This window comes from Canis lupus, chromosome 4 (assembly GCF_048164855.1).
Source record: "Canis lupus baileyi chromosome 4, mCanLup2.hap1, whole genome shotgun sequence".
Lineage (NCBI taxonomy): Eukaryota > Metazoa > Chordata > Mammalia > Carnivora > Canidae > Canis > Canis lupus.
In genome coordinates this window covers 80,050,876-80,070,267 of record NC_132841.1, presented here as the reverse complement: position 1 = coordinate 80,070,267, position 19,392 = coordinate 80,050,876, and the positions used below count along the sequence as shown (strand labels likewise).

General features: G+C 33.8%; 1 protein-coding gene across 4 annotated transcripts in view; it reads right to left on the bottom strand.

Moving 5' to 3' along the window:
- Positions 1-5,445: 5,445 nt before the first annotated feature.
- CDH9 (cadherin 9) overlaps positions 5,446-19,392 on the bottom strand; it is a 130,463-nt gene continuing 116,516 nt past the window's right edge. For 3 of the 4 annotated variants that reach the window (XM_072825016.1, XM_072825017.1, XM_072825018.1), the window contains 5 exons: positions 16,486-16,622; positions 15,915-16,036; positions 12,130-12,247; positions 11,782-12,033; positions 5,446-6,921 (listed from right to left, as the gene is read on the bottom strand). In XM_072825016.1, coding sequence (XP_072681117.1) covers positions 6,434-6,921; positions 11,782-12,033; positions 12,130-12,247; positions 15,915-16,036; positions 16,486-16,622 — 1,117 coding nt within the window. In that variant the 3' untranslated portion in view covers positions 5,446-6,433. Of the gene's footprint in view, positions 6,922-11,781; positions 12,034-12,129; positions 12,248-15,914; positions 16,037-16,098; positions 16,454-16,485; positions 16,623-19,392 lie in introns of those variants that run through there. The other variant, XM_072825019.1, reaches the window with a different exon arrangement.

Below are 19,392 nucleotides of genomic sequence, written 5' to 3'. Positions count from 1 at the left end.
ATTAGACACAACTATACAGTACCATCATTGAAGAGAGAAATAGACCAAATTATACTAAACATGACGAGGAGAAGGAACAAGAAAAGCAAACTGAAAGTACTTGACATAGGATATAAGGCTCAAGACTCTGTCTATGTAGGAGAGATCCAGAGACTGCCCAGGTGAATGGCAAGAGGAAGTACCAGGGGGCACGTGGCATGGAAGGCAATTAGTCCCTCTCACTGAGCAGTTTGGTGACTGAGGAAAGATTTCTTCAAGGAGATCACATTAGCTCTCTACCTTTTTGTGCTTCTGAATATGAGAGAAAATTTAGACATTTGACAGAGTTTGGAGCTAAATTAGTAATAAGAATACATAGAAAACCAAGCCAAAACTAGCAGGGAAACCACAAACCATAGTCTATATAATTTTGGTTACATGGAAATGAATTATAGTAACAACACAAACCACATATTTGTGAAAGATATTTATAGTATATGTTGTTGAAAAATGACCAGTGTCGAAATTACATAATTAGGTGTTTAGAAACAATAAGAAAATACCAGTCATGAACAGGCAATTTGTGAAATTTACTGGGTGACATATAAATATAATGGAAACTTTCTAATTTTCACGAGTAGATTCCATAAGAAAATCCAGAGGGAATTATTTATGGATGAAATATCTTGACTTATAAATGCTAGTAATACTGTGGTGATTTTTGCTTCATTTCTTAAGAGTATATTAGATAACATATTCTGTCAAACAACAACAATGGTAACAAAGATTGCAGGTAAGAGAAGGTCCAATGTCTGTACATCGCTAGTTTAAATGTAATGGCTAATCAGCTGGTGTTTCTATTCCATATAAATTGTTATTAAGCAATATTTATTTTTACAAAACACATACTATTACTGAAATCTGTAATGTAACTAAATATATTTAAGTAAGAAAACATTTTCATAGCGTTGTTCAGCTTGCCTTTACTCACAAACCATTACCCAACTGTGAGAAAAGAGGAGCAAGAACAGCCCAATAATTAGGTGATTACAAAGATAATTAAACATGCAGAGAGAAGGCTATGTATTTGATTCCTTCTTTGTGTTGGCTTGTGTTCTGCTTCTGACATTTGGGGTTGATGGCCTGCAATCCTGTAAAATCTCATTACCATATTCGTTTAGAAGCGCAGATCTCTGAATACAATTTTAGTGAGGTTTTAGTTTAGTGAGGTTTGTTTGTTTGTTTGTTTTAAACAACTGGAAAAAAATAGTCATGCTCTTCTGTAATTTTGGAAAGATCTTTTTAAATAGTGACCTGATTATGACTAATAAGAATTCCACATACAGTCCTTAAGTTTAGCAGTTTAGGCTCGAATCAATACTGTGTTGAAAGCATTCATGTTGTTATGAATTTGAGTATAATTATTTTACATTTATTTTATTTTAATCTACTATGTGTTCATAATATTTTACCAAATTAAGAAAAGTATAACTAAATTTTGAGCCTGTCACTTAATATTTAACAAATCTTTGCTTCATGTCGACAAGGTATGATTTGGGACCAATCGGTTTCGGAGGAGGTCGTTGAGGGGGTGTGACCTCAGGTTGACTCAAACACTGGACCCCAGGCAATGGGAAGCTCCTCACAGCCCTCTCCTGTCCTTGGAATGCACAGTCTGCCCACCATTCCTGTGCTAGGAGCTGTTTCGGTGACGCAGCCTGGAGACAGTAAGGAGCTGTTGAGACTATCTAGACTGGGTATGACTAAATTCAGTTAAATCCTCTCTATAAACTTTTAAGATTCTGGGAGGCGAGCGCAGCGATCCTCTTGCCCTGTTGCTGCCCAAGACAAGCTTTGTATATAAGTCCCCTGGCTTATCACACCTACCTGCTGGGCTAATCTCCCCTTGCCCTTCCTATAGAGGAGCCAGTGGTGAACCAGCAATCATTCTAGTGGAAGTAGGCAGATGAAAGGGTAAAATGATAAACACACCGTGTCTCATGCTCCATGGCGATATTCACTGTGGAAATATTTATTTTAAAATAAATTAGGAAAGGAGAAATGGGTTTGAGGAGGTGTAGTTTTAAAAGTGGCATTTAAACTGGACTTGAAGGAAGTTCTGTGGCTAACTTCCTGGATTTCTGGGCAAAAGTAATTGCAAGGATGGTGATCAGTCAGTGCAAAGGGAAAATGCTTAAGGAACAGCAAGGAGCCCAGAATAACTAAAATGGAATGAGTTAAGGAAACAGAGGAGAATAAGATCAAAGAGATAATGGGTACTTGATCTGTGATCTGATAGATCCTTGTGAGGACTGACTTTCACTTTGAAGAACAATAGAGATAAATTTTGAATAGAGAAATGAGATGCTCACACTTAATTGAAAGGAAGTAGAAAAAAAAGAGAAAGAAAAAGAAATGCAATACATTCTGTATTCTGTGTTCAAAATTGGTGGTAGGGCAAAGGTTAGTTAGAACACTTGGAAGCACACTGCAAATAATACAGGTAAGATTTTTAGACCAGGATTTTATCAGGGGATGTGATGAAAAAAAAAATCATTCTATATCAGGCAAATTTTGAAAATTCTATATCTTATAATCAATAAGATTTCCTGATATTTAGGATATGGATTATGGAACAGTAGGAATGAAAGATGACTGCAAGATTTTTGGCCTGGACGAGTAGTAAGATGTTATTGCCTTTTTGTTTGTTTGTTTGTTTGTTTGTTTGTTTTTTAATGTCAGTTTGGGCCAAGTTGAGAATAGAACAAATTTAGGGGTGAAAATTGGATGTTAAACTTTGGGCATATCCCACTTAATTAGACATCCAAGTGGAAACTTAGAAGAGTTTGTTGGAAATATTTTTGGACTATAAGAATGAGGCAAAGACCAAGGTCTAAGTTTAAGAATTTCCAGTTTATCTTTGTATTTATATATTTGTATGTCTACATATTGATTCAGATATGCATAGTAACTGAGAGAATGGATAGATCATCAAGAGCCAGAACTTAAATAAAAGAAAGAAGAAAGAAAGAAAGAAAGAAAGAAAGAAAGAAAGAAAGAAAGAAAAAAAGAAAGGAGGGAGGGAGGGAGGGAGGGAGGGAGGGAGGAAGGAAGGAAGGAAGGTAGGTGTGGACCACTCTAAAATATAGAGTTAGAGAGAAGAAACCAGTCAGGGAAAGTGGAGTAAACTCAAAGAATAACCAACATAATATAATAAAGGGTCCTGGAAGCTAGCTCTGGTGCTTGTATACCAAAGTGGAAGGAATCAACTGTGGTCAGTTCAACCACTGGCTATGGCAGGGTTAATTTTACTTATTTGTTTGCTTGCTTTTGTTGTTTTTGTTTGTTTGTTTTTTTGCTTTTGTTGTTAATGCTGTTTTGTTTTCTTTACTAACTTGATTTTTAAGTCATTGCAATCTATTTTTTATGCCTGAGAGGAGTATTGAAGGTAATACTATCCAGACCATATATTAAAGTTCAAATAATGTAGATTCCTCTCTCTGAAAAAAATCTTCAGACATAAGTATAGACATATATTATTCTGACATTTTTGAATATACAAAATAAAAAGAGTGATTATGTTTTAATTGTATCTGGAAAATATGGTGACTCAACTAGCTTCAATTCTGTCTTAAGATTAAACAGTCAAAACTAACGGATTTATTTTGTTTGGAAACTAGGCACATTAAGAATTAATCCCCCCCCCCAAAAAGAATTAATTTCCCTCAAATTTTACCAATGACACAGTCCATGAGGAAAAGAAAAAAAAAAAAAAAAAAAAGCTGATCAGACTTCTAAATGCATTTTTTCCCACCAGAGGAACTTCATAGATTATTTAGAAGTTATAGAAAGTATTAATATTTCACAGATCTGGTGATTTCTTTGATCAAATTGTACCCTTTGATTTATAGCAAAAACAATCATATACCTACTAAGTATGAAATCTGTTAGTTCTATCCTCATAAACACTTTATCAGTCATTCTCAGATCAATGGAAGGGAGAACTCAAACCAGTTTTATTAAAGTGCTGAAAAATGGTAGTCAAATGAACATTTCTTTATAAACAAGCTTAAAAATTTAATGTGTCTTATTCTATGTAGTCTCAATATATTTTCTCCTAGGAGGTGCAGGTTCATAACTTACAGGTGGCTGGGTTTGTTGTGATGCACTGAGTGTTTAAATCACGGGTAACCAGACATGTGATGTAACTACCAATTCCCCTCTCCTGACTCAACATAATTTTTTCTTTTCTAAGCAGGCATTGCACATGCCATAATTATTGGTTGCTTTTAATTTCCTTATTTATTGCCACTTATTCTTCTACTGATTATAATGTGATTATAAGAAATATGAATAGATATTTAACTCATTTTTTCTGACTACTTCAAACCACTCAGTGTCATCTTCCTCAAATATTTGATTCATGCTGAAATAGCGCTAGGAACGGAAAAACTAGTTACTTCCTAAACTGAAAACCAGAATGTTCTGAACGAAAATGCAAACTAAAAACTTTGTTTTCTGGGAAATTCCAAAGATTAGAAAAATTTCAAATATTAAGTGCAAAGTATGTGTTATTTTCTCAGCATCAAATTGAATCTTTAATATGTGTTAGCTCCTGGTAGTAAATCTGTTGAAATAGTCTTCAAAAATTTTATAATCTAGTAACAGAACATGTAAGTTTGTTCATAACATTCAGTGTTTGTTATTTAAAAAAGTTTGGTAACAGACTAGTCCTGTCAGTGCTAAATTTCTATATATTTTTTTTTTTTTTTTTTTTATGATAGTCACAGAGAGAGAGAGAGAGAGAGAGGAGAGAGAGGCAGAGACACAGGCAGAGGGAGAAGCAGGCTCCATGCACCGGGAGCCCGACGTGGGATTCGATCCCGGGTCTCCAGGATCGCGCCCTGGGCCAGAGGCAGGCGCTAAACCGCTGCGCCACCCAGGGATCCCGCTAAATTTCTATATAAATTCCACTGTAGGAATCACCCTGGGCATGATATTTACTCCTTACAGGATGAATAATAAAAGAGAAAGAGAAAAGATAAAACATGGCACAGAAAAGGAATCATATGCAGTCTTCCTGTGAAGTTTCTATCTTTTGTTTAGGTCTTATTCTCCAGATTAAACCAAGGCAAGTTTTCTGGCAGTTTTACAGATTTGCAAATAATTATTATATACAATTCTCCTTCTCTCTCTTCTCCTTTCCCATGTCTTAAATTGTCTATATTCTGTTTTCTGGACAATCCCCATTGTTAGTAAAACTTTACATTCCCTAAGGGTTCTTATCTCCAGTCTACATGTTTTTAGTTCTTTTAAGATTTCCTCAAATATACGGTGACTTGCAATCTCCTTGATAAAATTTTCAATGAAAAAAAACCCCAAAACTCCTCTAGTCTATTTGTACACATTTTAAATGTCATCCAGTTTATATTCCATGAGTTAACTGATCATGAAGAAACAGAATCAGAACTATTACCTTTTATTCTGAAAACTATTCTATTCATGAAGGAAGAGTGTTTTAGATTTTCTTGTCATCTACATAGCATTCCTTACATGTATTTCATATATTCTCAAATAAAATTCACTGATTGATTCCATAGAAAAAATTGTACAAAAGACTTAATCATTCACAAGCATATTTATAATAGTTCATATTTCAAAGGTCTCACATCCTATCGATGGGTAGATAACGAGGGTTCAATAACACTTGTCCATATTTAAGTGGCAGAGGCAAAACAGCATAACTTGTACTAAAAGCTCTTTTACAGTCTTGCTGCATTCTAGTTCCAAATTATATGCAGTAACTCAGCTGTTCTTAATTCCCTGAGTGAATCATGTTTTGCCTATAAAGATGTAAAAAAATTTGTTATAAGTGAGATCAGAACTGCTTCTAGGAATTAAATAAAATGATATTCATTTTTATAAATACTAGTTTATTTCATAAAAATACAAAAATATAAATATACATTTATAAAAATATGAATGAATTAACACAAAGACATTCTTCAACTAAATAAATATGGCAGTAATAGTCATTCCTATTTCTTTAGGGATATATATATTTTCATATTAATTTACAAAGCCGTTGCACAATGTTTAATAGTAAAGGTGACTGTAAGTCAGTTAAGAAAACATTTATAAAGTCTTTATATTTAAGTAAAGGCACAAAAAGCCTTTTATGTAATTTTTATTGATTATTGATGTGATATACTTTCCTTCAGAGATTGTTAGGCAAAGAGAGTGAACTGGTTATTATTACTTTTTTTTTAATCTATATCATTCGTATTCATTCACGGAAACTTACTGATTAAGCAAACCCTTACTAAGACAACACCTACGTATTGTTTGTGATTTTGATTTTTTAAAAAATTTCCTCCAAGGAAGAGAATGCAGGCCACTCAATCTAGGAACAGGAGAGTACTTCCAAAAACATGGGTCAACTCATACAATACTCTTAATCTCGGTCACTGTCATCACCCCCATACATATCAGCAAGCTTTTTAAAACGAGGCCCCCAGTCACTGAGGTAATCATAATCTTGGTTACAATCTGCTGTGAGAGACTCCAAAGAACTGAGTGAATCTGCGATGGAATCATTCCCTTCGTAGGCATATGTTGCCAGTGAATCGTAAGGTGGTGCACTTGGGTCTGAGTCATTTTCTTTTAATCTTCGGTGGATGAAATCTTGTACATCAATATTTTCCCACAGAGGCACAGTCCTCCTTATCTGGAAAATAGTTTCAGGCATTACATCCCTTCTAAGTTTACTGTCTTCTCTTGCTTCTGGATTCCTTAGTGTGCCAATGTCAAAAGCTTGGGTATCTTCTTCCCCTCCACCTTCATCATTGTAGGTCACAATGTTGTCCCGGACATCATCTTTTGAAATAATCAGGGGTTCCTTTTTCCTCTGCCTCTTCAGTGCAGCAAACAGTACAACTAAAACTATTCACAACAACAAAGAGAAAATAGTGAGATTTCATGAATCAGGTGTAAAGTCACTGTAAGAAGACTTTGGCGAGGGGAGTTTGTGTGGTTACGAGAGATGCTAAGATTTGTTTGGACAGAGGAACCATCTTACACAAATACAAAGTGCCTCGGCCAATGAGTGGATGTCCTGTATTGGTAAAGGAGCAGTGACTAGAGTCCATTTATTTACTCTCAAGACTCCACTCTCCTATAGAGCTCTGGCCTTGAAAAAGCCTTACTCAGTTATGGCTAATTCATTTAGCCAACTGTTAATTATGTGATACCTCCTTCCTCTCAACAGTGTGCTTGCTTAAAAATACTAAAATTCTAAAGCTACAGTCATTATTATCCCGAGAGAAATTAAAACCAATTTAAAGTTTTCTTAATGACTCAAGGGAATATATGCAATCATAAATATGCATGTATAATATGTATTATATATGAATGTATTACACTTATGAATATATGTGTGTGCATATATACATAAATACATACGTGCTACTGATCTAATTCCTTCCAGTAGCTCATATTAATTTAAATTCCTTTACGGACGTGGTTTTGAAAGCCTACTTAAATTCTGAAATATAACTATAAACAGCAATATACAATTCAAAGTCTAACTTATCTTTAACTTGTACTCATCTTACAGAGTAGCTCAGACTAATTATCTTGTTACTGAGGACTCCCTGGACTTAGACAGTTGCATTGGAAGCTTCTGGCTAAAATGTTAATTGTAATCTATTTGCTATATTGTTTTTATTATTTACATACCCGTGTTATAAAGTTAACTATGAACCTCCCTACGTAGTACATACTTTCTTGTTTTTCGTTATATTACTAAAATTTAACATATGCATGTATGTGACAATGAATCTCTGCAAAATAAATGTTTTGCAATTTACACATACATTTTTAAAAAGAAAAAAATACATGATTAACAAAATAAAAATTTTCCATTGCAAATGACCAAGTCCCTAATTTTATATATAAGAAAAGTTAAGAGGGACGTCTGGGTGGCTCAGTGGTAGAGCATCTGCTCTTGGCTCAGGGCATGATCCTGGGGTCCTGGGATCGAATTCCACGTTGGGCTTCCTACATGGAGCCTGCTTCTCCCTCTGCCTATGTCTCTGCCTCTCTCTGTGAGTGTTTCATGAATAAATAAATAAGTAAAATCTAAACAAAAAAAGTCAAGAAATGAAGATAGTCTCCCTAAAGCACACTTGCACATTGTATGGGATAAATAAAAAACAGCTTTCCCTTACTTCAGGTAGCTAAATGTTTTATCAATACCCCTTATGTTTTATTAAAAAACAGGAAAATATTAGCTCAAAAATCTGTCATTTCTTTTCTCAATTATCGTATTGAGATTACACAAAGCAAACTCATTTACATCGAGACCAAATTCACCATGGCCCTTGAGTTCCCTATAACGCCATTAAAAGCCTATTTAATGCTATTTTCATATTTGCCCCACACACATTCCTTTGCTCCTACTAATTGGTAGCAATAATGAAAAAAAATTCATTAGAAGCATCTTCAGTTAACCTCCAAGGGATAGGCTATGGGTCCTGAGCTATATTCAAAATCATCTTGGAGACAATTAAAAAATATATTTTCAGTAAAAATAGATCATATATATCCTCTCCCCTATTAAAGGATGAAAATAAGTTATTTAACGCCAACACAGATCTGAAATCCACCAATCTAGTGAATTGTGCAGTAAAAAGAAGTTTCCTTCTAAATTTAATATTGAATTAATTTATAAATTCTCTACTTTCCTCAACATTTTTATAAATTCTGGCTATAAAAGAACAACAATATAGTCAAATTATTTTCAGGGCTTCAGGGCTAATATAATATTTAACTCCCACAAATGAACCTTAGAACCTGTTCTGAGTTTTTTCTCCTCTGTTAGGTCAAAATCATTTGCATCATTTCCCTAGGCTGAGGTTATTAATTGAGTAGAATTCAGAGAGATTAAGATAAGTATCAGAAAATAGTGTATCATTATCTTTATTAATCTATAACTGGAATTTAGTATTTCTATTTTGAGCATCAGAATATCAGTTACAATAGTCATAGTAAGAGTGTGTATGATTATTAGACCAATAGAAATCACAGATATTTTATATTGCATTTTAGTTATGATGTATCTCAAATGATCATTAAACTTGCACTAGAGCAAGGCACATATGACAATAATTAAGCACAATTTGCTTTTATTTTTTGTTTAATTTGGACAAATGTATTTCTTTTGTCTAATATATCCTATTTTTATTAATTTAAATTATTATTCTAAATAGTTTCCATAAGTTTCATCTGACTTCCAAGGTGTCTAAGAAACCCAAAAGCTTAAAGGGTCCCTCCTCAGGTTTTAATGCTTGATTTTGCCTTGTAACATAGACAAACTTAAAAGCCACATTTCTTCAAACTGTAACAGATATGTCTAAAATATCATTGTTCTGTATCACTACCTTGCAAAGAGCAGCCTTTCTTTACTATAGAAGTTTAGTTAACTGTGTGAACAACAGGTGTTGGAGAGGACGTGGAGAAAAGGGAACCCTCTTGCACTGTTGGTGGGAATGCAAGCGTGTGCAGCCACTCTGGAAAACAGTATGGAAGTTCCTCAAAAAGTTAAAAATAGAGCTACTCTACGGACCAGCAATTGCACCACTATGTATTTACCTAAAGGATATAAAAATACTAATTCAAAGGGATATATGCACCCAGATGTCTATAGCAGCATTATCAACAATAGCCAAATTATGGAAAGAGCCCTAGTATCCATCGACTGGTGAATGGATAAAGAAGTGGTGTGTGTATATGTATACATATATTACTCAACCGTAAACAAGAATGAAATCTTGCCATTTGCGACAACATGGACAGAGCTAGAGTGTATTATGCTAAGTGAAATAAGTCAGAGAAAGACAAATACCATATGATTTCACTCCTGTGTAATTTAAGAAACAAGACAGATGAACATAAGAAAGGAAAAAAGAGCAGGAAACCATAAGACAGATTCTTAACTATAGAGAACAAACAGAGATGCCAGGAGGCGGGTGGGAAGGGGGATGGGTTAAAAGGGTGATGGGTATTAAGCAGTGCAGTTGCTGTGAGGAACACCGGGTGTTGTTTGGAAGTGTTGAATCACTGTGTTGCACACCTGAAACTAATATTACACTGTATGTTAACTGAGATTTAAATAAAAACTTAAAAAAAGATGAAATTACAGCAAAAAAGCTTTATGAGCTTTGATAATGAAACCTTCTAAATTAGAACCAAGTTTAACTAAAATAATAGAAAAGCACCCCATATGTAGGCAACCAGTTGGGAAGGAGGAAAACAAGAAATGTGTGCCTTCTGTATTGCATAAGACAGAAACGTGGCACACTTTTCAAAATAATGGAGCAGCCCTCTAGGATTTCTGTATAGAAAAAAATACTATACAATTTAGTTTCATAATATTATTGATCTAAGCTTATTTGGAGAGTGTTTTTGTTCCCCCACATATGCATGCATGTCTTCATGTCTGTGTGTATCATCTTAATATGGAAATTTTAAAAATAAAATTTGAAATATACACATGTCCATGTTGTTCAAAATAAGGAAAGTAGAACTATTTGAGCACATAGAACAATATAATATCAGTAGCACTTAGATGAAAGGTAAGCCAAAATTTATTCTTCGTGAGGATACCAAAATATTTTACAGGAGAGTTGACCTTTCTAGCAGCAATTCTGAGATGTGGCTTGGTGATATGTATGTTCGGAAGCACCCTGAGAAAATGTTTTTCTAAATAGTTGGATCATTTTAGCTGAGACAAGTGTTTTCCCCTCACTTTCATCAATCCCCCACTGAAGTCCTGCAAGGATATCTGGCCAGAGGGATTTCATCCAGATAGCTTGAAAGGATTTGCAGTGAAAAGGAGCCAGCACATATGAGCGTTGGAACATAAATTTGGCTGGCTCTCATGCCCTCAGCATAAGCATTTTGGATGAATATTTGACGGAAACAATTTTGAGGGAAATGTTTTACAGTGGAACGACTGTTTAATTGAATTAAATTGCTGTCCTGTTAGGGCATGTTCCAATAAAAGATTTGCTATTGGAAGCATGACTTTAGAAGACATTGCAGGACTAGGTATGACCACAATGTCATAGTGATATATTTTTTTAATGAACTTAAACTTTTGATTTGCACCTATGTATAACATGCTGTATGAATAAAAAGCTTATGTTATCTTGACAATTTAAATGTACTTGTGAATTAGGTGTCAAATATGTATAACTTAGTATTTGTTAGTAATATTACTTATAAAGATAGTCTTTGGTTTTGAGAATAGTGGTTCAAAGGGGAAATTCTGAAATAGACTTATCTGGGTTTGAATGCTAGTAAAAACTTTCTAAATGAGTGAATCTGTATAGGTTATTTAGTCTTTCTTTTTAAAATATTTTTATGTATTTTTTTATATTTAGTCTTTCTTGAGAAGAATCAAAGTATTTATCTTAATGGAGAGATTAAATCAGTTACAAAATTAAATGTCCTTAGAACAGTGACCATGATTAGTTAGCACAGAGCGGTAATAATATAAAATAGATTTAAAAATATGTCTATACCTATGTGTATAGAGCATTAGCCATTATCTCTGTCATCTCTAGAAAGCTGAACGTAGAGCCAAGTGAATTTTTTTTTCTAATCGAAAGAACAATTTTAATAAATAGTTAAAAGTTTCAACCTTTAGCTCTAGAGAAGAGTGCTCTTCAGTTGCATCATCACTGAACAATATGGGAGAGGCTTATTGAAGTGAAATGAGCATTCGGAGGTACGACTTACCAAGTAGAATGATGACACAAAGAAGGATAGCAATGAGAGCCCCCGTGCTCAGGCCAGCAGATAGGACCAAGGCCTCTGCATTGCAGGACTGCATGTTTCCTTGATTGTCGCAGGCGCACACACGGATAGTGAGCGTGCCAGTGCTGCTCTGAATTGGATAATCATTGTCAAAGATCAAAATCGGCAGTAGATAGGTGCTCATTTTGTTGCGGCTATACCCATCTTTTCGAGTCATGATCCCTGCTGTGTTATCTAGGGAAAAAAAAAGGTGGGGGAAACAAAATACTTAGGGCAGTTATTCATTTTGCATCTGAAGGTCTCAATTTTAGCTTTAAAAATGTTCTATACCTTTATTGTCTACAATGGTGAAGTTCGGATTGAGAGGAAATTCTGGTACTGGTTCAAAGAAAAATTTGTGGCCTCGGGGAGGATCATCTTTGTCCATGACACTGACAGTCTGAATCAACTGAAACCAAATCAATAAATTAAATAAAGCACAACAAAAAGCAACTCTCCTTGTTATATGACATTTTAAGTCAGTGTTTATGCTTTACATGTGTCATTGACATTAAAGAAACAAAAAAACAGGCCATTTTCAGAAATTTTTATAGTTCTGCATAATATAACAATTAGTTAAAGGTAAAAAAAAAAAAAAAAACCTCCATCAGGTATTACTGTGCAAAGTATCACTATGAATATTCAACCACTGGAATATCCAACCTTAAAGAAAAATTTAATCACTCCAACATCTATCCTCTTTTAATATTCATTAGAAAGCACTGGTCTGTTTTATTAGTAATTGGTTACCAATCTGTTGCCCAAACTAAATGATCGTCTCAAAGACAGAGAACATAACAGATGCATTTTTAAAAAACAAAAGTGCTTAGCACAACCACTCCCACAGATCAAGAATGCTCTGAATATAGTTTTGGATAAATAAGCAATATGCCACATAATACCAGAAAAGCAAAAGATCTTAAAGCTATGGGCCACCCCAACTACAATCAAATTGCATATTTTACTCAAATTACTTGCTTTTCTTTTAATGATATTTGCAAAGTTTAGCAAGATATATAAACAAATGCTTTTAGAGTTCCAAAAAAAAAAAAATCAGTGCCAACGTTGAGAAATCACAACACCTCTTAGCTGTGTTCACTCTAAGTCAGACGTGTGCCATAGTGTGAAGAGGGAGCAACAAATAACAGGTCAGGCAGAAAAAATTCCATTGAGTGTTTTATAGTGGAAAAAGCACATTGAGGTTTTGTTTTTTTTAGTCATGGGCCTGCCATCTGTATGACTTGAAATCACAGCCATCTAATCACTCTTATTTTCAAATTTCTTTTCCACAAAAAACAAACAGTTGCACCACTTCCAGGTATAATAGTCCAACTCTTGTGATAAACAGTTATTGGACTTTCATATATATGGGACCATATATATATAGTTTTCTAAAGTGCATAATAATTAATACAAGCTTAATGCATCTTTTCTCCTTAGGAGATCGGATCCTGACAAAGTATTTTTAGTACATTAATACTTTTGTTCAACCTCCTGCTCCAGATTGGCAATGATATATCTAATTTTTAGTAATATTTTAAATCATGAACAGCATTGGTCCTCTGGTGATACAGCTGAGTTCTTGAAATGAGATGGGCCACTGTTTAAGCGTATTTTAACATATGCATAACTTAAAATATATCTTTAACCTTGTTAATTTCAACAAGCAAGTTGTTTTCTGCCAAGCATATGAACAAGACAAATTTTAGTAGTAGTAGTATCTATTAAAATAATTATTAATTAATATCAATTATACTTTATTGTTATCAAACATTACTTTGTAATATGTATCAATTGCTCACATGAATCAATAAAAGCTATTAACAGACAAGTAAAGACTATATATATGCTATTGTCAGTTGTCTCATGTCTCTCCAAAATATATGTTCGAATTCTAATTTCCAGTACCTGTGAATGTGATCTCATTTGGAAATAGGCTCTTTGTAGGTGTAATCAAGTTGAGATGAAGCCATAGTAGAGTAGTGTGGGCCCTAAACCAATGAATGGATTCTCATAAGAAGAGAGAAATGTGGATACAGAGAGATAGAATAAGGATGTCATGGGACAGTGTACACAGAGACTGGAGCTATTCTTATAAACCAAGGAATGCCAGTGATTGCTGGCAATTATACAGAGCATAGGAAATGGCAAGAGTCCTCTCCCGGAGTCTTTACAGAGAAGATGGCCTGCAGACACATTGAGTTCAGACTTCTGGCCTCCAGAACTGCTTGAAAGCACATCCCTATTGTTTTAAGCTCTCTAGTTTGTGATTATTTCTCATGGTAGCCTTAGGAAACTAATACATCCGTGAAGATTATTTTAAAATGGCTTACATTTATGAAAAAATGTTCATATTTTACGCAAATGAGTAATTTGTGAAGGATCCATGTTAAAATTATTATGAAATATACTGTTTGGTGGACATTTAAAATCTAGTATTCCAATAAATAGGCAATCATCCACTAGCTATATGACCTATTTGGGCAGCTGTTTGGAGGCATTGATAAGTATTTATATATAAAATTTATATATAAAATTATGCCCACTTCAAAGGTAGAAAAAGAATACCAGGGAGTGTATAAATACAAATGTACTATAATGCTCACTATAGTGTTGTCTGCTAGAGTTATATTTTGCTTGTAAACCAAATTTCCATTATTAAGTGGATAGTTGACTAAGCTCATTAATATATAGCAATGCTATAAGAATTCAGCATCGAATTAAAAATAATCATTACTAAATTGAGAATATGTCTATTACATGTTACAAAGTAAAAAAAAAAGAAAAACAATTTTTAATCCAGATAACTGCATAATGATTCTTTATTTTGGAAAGTAATAATAATACCTTATTTTTACTTTTGTGTATGTAAGTGGAATATGGTATGTATCTCTGTCTTAGTCTGCTTGTTCGGGCCGCCATAAAAATTACTACAGCCTGGATGGTTTCAGTACCAGAAATTTATTTTCTCCCAGTTCCGAAGAGTGAAAGTCTGAGATCAAGGTACCAGCTTGGTGAGCTTCTGGTGAGAGCTGTCTTTCTGGCTTGCAGACAGCTGCCTTCTCACTACATCCTCAGCTTGCTTTCTTCTGAATGTGTGTATGTAGAGAGAGAGAGAGAGAGATCTCTAGTGTCTCTCCTTTAAAGGACACGAATCCTCTCAGATCAGAGCCCCAACCTTACGATCACATTTATTTAATTTTCATTGATTCCTTAGAAGCTCCATCTCCAGATATAGCCAAACTGGGAGTTAGGGCTTTAAATGAACATTCGGTCCATTGCAATCTTTATTGGAATAAAAGGAAGACAGTATTTCACTTTTATTTTCTATATTTAAATAGACATGATGGAATTACATATGATTCTTAACATCTATCTACTTTTTCTTCAAAGAAATGGCTAACTTGTTAACATTTATTTCAGTAAAATTTGTGCAGTCATTTGTAAAATATTATATTAGTGTCAAAAATGAACACATTCTGCATTTGCTTAAAATTACGTTAGAGATCTTTTATATTTTGGAGGACTTTACAAGAGGACTTTGTATGTCTTGTACAATCTTTTTATCTCAATAATATTAAAGTTAAAAAATCACAAAGTATAATTTATCAAACCAAAATATCCTGCCTGGGAGATTAAGAGGAAAATGTAATCAACGAGACAACTACTACTATTCCCTCTATACTAACACAGAACAATTTCATTTTCATACTTCATGTTTTAGTTAGTAATGTATTCCATTGTATTCTTTAATATAATTCAGTATAAGCATACTTAGGAATCCAGGTAGGAATTTTCACATAGATATAGTTATAGATATTCATTAGATACCCTGTATATAAATTAAAGCATATCTTATAACTTTTCCTATCACATCATGGGTTCCATAATAAAAACAACTTTAGAAATCATCTGTTTAGATCACTGTGAATGTTTTGGTAAAGGGAGATGAACAGGTGACAAAGAGGATTGACAAGAGTTTGCATCAAAAAATTTTGTGCAAGTGAATTATTTTAATGTTATCTGTCTTTGTGAAGAGGAAATATTTCTTTAAAGTTTATAATAGTTTTATTTACCTGCCCAGGTTTTGCATTTTCACAAACAAATGTTTCATAGTACATGGCAAATTCCGGAGCATGGTCATTTATATCTAGAATTCTGATGAAGACAGGGATGTGGCTACTTTGTTTTGAGTTATCTGCAACGAGAACATGTGTAAGACTTCAGTCTCATTTACAGAGAAGCAGTAATACCACTCACCCCATTTGTAACTTAGCAACAGATCATTTCGGTGGTATGCACTTTCTCAATTGGATGCTGATGAATATCTCAGCTTTCTTACATGGTCCATATGGAAAGCATGATCAAAAAGAGGAGAATATGATTGAGAATGAAGTATTATTTGTAAGACATAATTTTCTTAGACAGATTAATTATTTTTATGAGGTCAGATCCTATTTCTATCCTAGAGTAGGTGTAAAAGAAAATCAAGTTTAAAAAATGGATATTTGGTAATCATTAAAATAATGAAAAAATCCAACACATTCTGATGTTACTAACGATAAGATTATTTCACTCAAGAAATAGAGCCTACTTAATGCTATCATTTTACCACTTTGGTGTTCAAGTGATGTATCTCCCACTCACTTATTTCTGTGGCTGTAATGGTGATGTTGTGCCAAGGAGATGATTCCCGGTCAAGGGGTTTCAGAGTGAAAATAGAGCCATTTTCGGAGTGAATGCTAAAAATCCGGTCCATATCAGTATGTCGATCAATAGAGTATCTGGCAGAAAAGAGATTCATGAATCTAGGCATGAAGATTATTAGCTCATCTACTATTTCATAATGTTATAGGCAATTCAAGCAATGTTCTCATGAGGCATGACCAGTAAAATGCCAATAACTTTCTTGAATTTTTATTTAATGTAATTGTCATTTAGAAGATTTGATATATTCGGCTTTTTCCATCATTACTGTTCTATGATTATGTGTAGTTTAGAGTTATTATTTATATTCATGAATCCTTGTGTCAGTCTTTAAGAGAGTTTTTAATTGTCACTTGATTTATTTGACCTATCTTAGACCTATGGCAATGCTTGAGACACATTAAGCAGTCATATTAAATTTGATAGAGTCAATTGCATTAGATAAATTGAAATTATGTCAAAAAACATAAGAACATGCATCCACAGAGTCCTTATGACTATAAGTGAATAGAGAGAAGCTGTGGCAAAATGAATTGCTCTTGAATGGCTTTCTATTCAAGGAACATCTCGGCTGAATCAAAGGTTATCCTCCAATCGATTCCTCTGACCTATTCCAGCTAAAATGAAATGACATATTACACAGAGTTCCATGACTCTTTTTTTTTTTTTTTTTCATCAAGGCTGAATATGGAAGATGTCATCATAAACTTTGTGTCAGTCTGTGGTAGAAAATAATGCCTCCCCGCCTCCCCCAAAGATGCCTACCCACCTCCAAATCCCTGAAACCTGTGACTGTATTACTTTACATGGTAAAAGTAACTTTGCCAATGTGATTAAAGTTAAAAGTCATTGAGGAGAGATTATTCTTGATTTTCTAGATAGGCCTACACCAATCATATGAACCATTTAAAGTGGAAGAAGAAGGCAGAGTTGGGCTCTAGAGAACTGAGACAGGAGAAAAAAAAAGATTTAAAGTATGAGAGGGACTTCTCATTACTGGCTTTGAGGCTGGCGGAAAGGGGCCACATGCCAAAGACTGCAGGCAGCCTCTAGAAACTCAGAACGAAATTTGGGCTGACAGCAAGAAAATAAGAATTTCAATCCTACGACTGCAAAGAACCAGAATCTACTAATAAACTAAGTGAGCAAGGAAACCATCTCTCTCCTACAGTCTCCAGACAGGAATGTGGCCCTGTCCAGATGAGCACTTTGACTTTTGTCCAATAAGACTCATCCCAGATCTCTGACCTATGAAACTGTAAGATAAGACACTTGAGTTTCTTTAAGCACTAAGTTTATGGTAATTTGTTATGACAGCAACGGAAGGCTATAATATAAGGGATATCTTTTAAAAGACTAACTTATAATAATAGAATCATTTAGTGATGTCAGGCCATAGTAGGCTACCCAATACTTTACATCTGTTTGAGGTTTCTGCTGCTGAGTATTTAATTAAGCCATATAGGGAAATAAGTATTTCTCAAACATTAATGTTCATATGAATTACATTGGAATCTCATTAAAGACAGATTATGATTCAGTTGATGTGGTGTCGGAGCTGGGATTTTTATTTCTATCAAACATCCTAGGCAAACCACATGTCATAAGTCTATGGACAAGGCTTCATATAGCAAGGTTATATACAATGGAATAAACTGATTAGAATAAAGATAGAAAGGAGGAAAAAGAGAGACAACAAAAAGACTAATCAGCATCTGGTGTAGTTCTCATTTTCCTAGGTATCTTATTAAAGTCACTTAGCAAAAGAACTCCTTTTTGATCTGGTGAATCAAGGAATTACAGCCCCCACTATGAATTTGTAATATATTCGCTATCAGGTACTGACTTTGACAAACATAAGTAATAGATATTGAGCAGCCTATGTTCTAAACATTGTGGAACATTTGTAATTTAAAAAATATTAGATGAAAATCTTATTTACCTAATTCTATGATTTTTTTGTTTGCTTTGGCTGTTTTAGTAAAGAACCCATGATTTAGTCTACTGCTATAAGAACTATATTGAACATAAGAGATTCATTCATAAACTCAGATTTCCAAAATAATTGTTAATACTTTAACATCATGGGGCTTGCCTAATTTATTTTCTGCTAAACTTTATCAAGTGATTTTCTTAGAATGACAGACACTATTTCAGAGTATTTGGGCATGTAGAAAAAAATGTATATATATATATATATATATATATATATATATATATATATATAGGATTTCATCTCAAAGATGGAATAAGTAAAAATTTACTTAATTGGGTTCAGGTTCTTTTATGTATCTAGTATCAAAATATAAAACCAGCCCGGTGGCCTTCTTGTCCTTTAGAAGGTTTGTGTAATGGACATTAGAGCCACATGGAAATGGTAGTATCATCTCACTTTTTCAATAATCATAATTATAACTTTCCTATATGATGCTATGAAAAAAATTAGGGAGATTTAAAGAAACTTTATATGGTATATGGTCACTGCCTAAGAGCTGCACTTCTGGTGGGGGAACTCCTAAAGAGATAGAGGATAACTAGAAACCAGATATAAATATAAATACTTAAAATAAATAATGGTATATACATATATCTTCTAGGAGCAAAAGTTATCAAGTTTTAACTAGCAATTCATTGTCACACAAGTATCTGAGATAGATCTCACTTTTAAAATAATTGCTAATGTACTAAAATTGAGGATGGCAGTCATATTAAATTTTCTTTTTAATCACTATTGCTTAATAAATGCTAAAATGGAAAAAAAAAGTGTTTCTTATCTCTAGGCCTCAAGACTCCTACAGTTTAGTTCCTAATGTGTAAGCTAAAAAAGTCACTAGAACATTTTTAAAA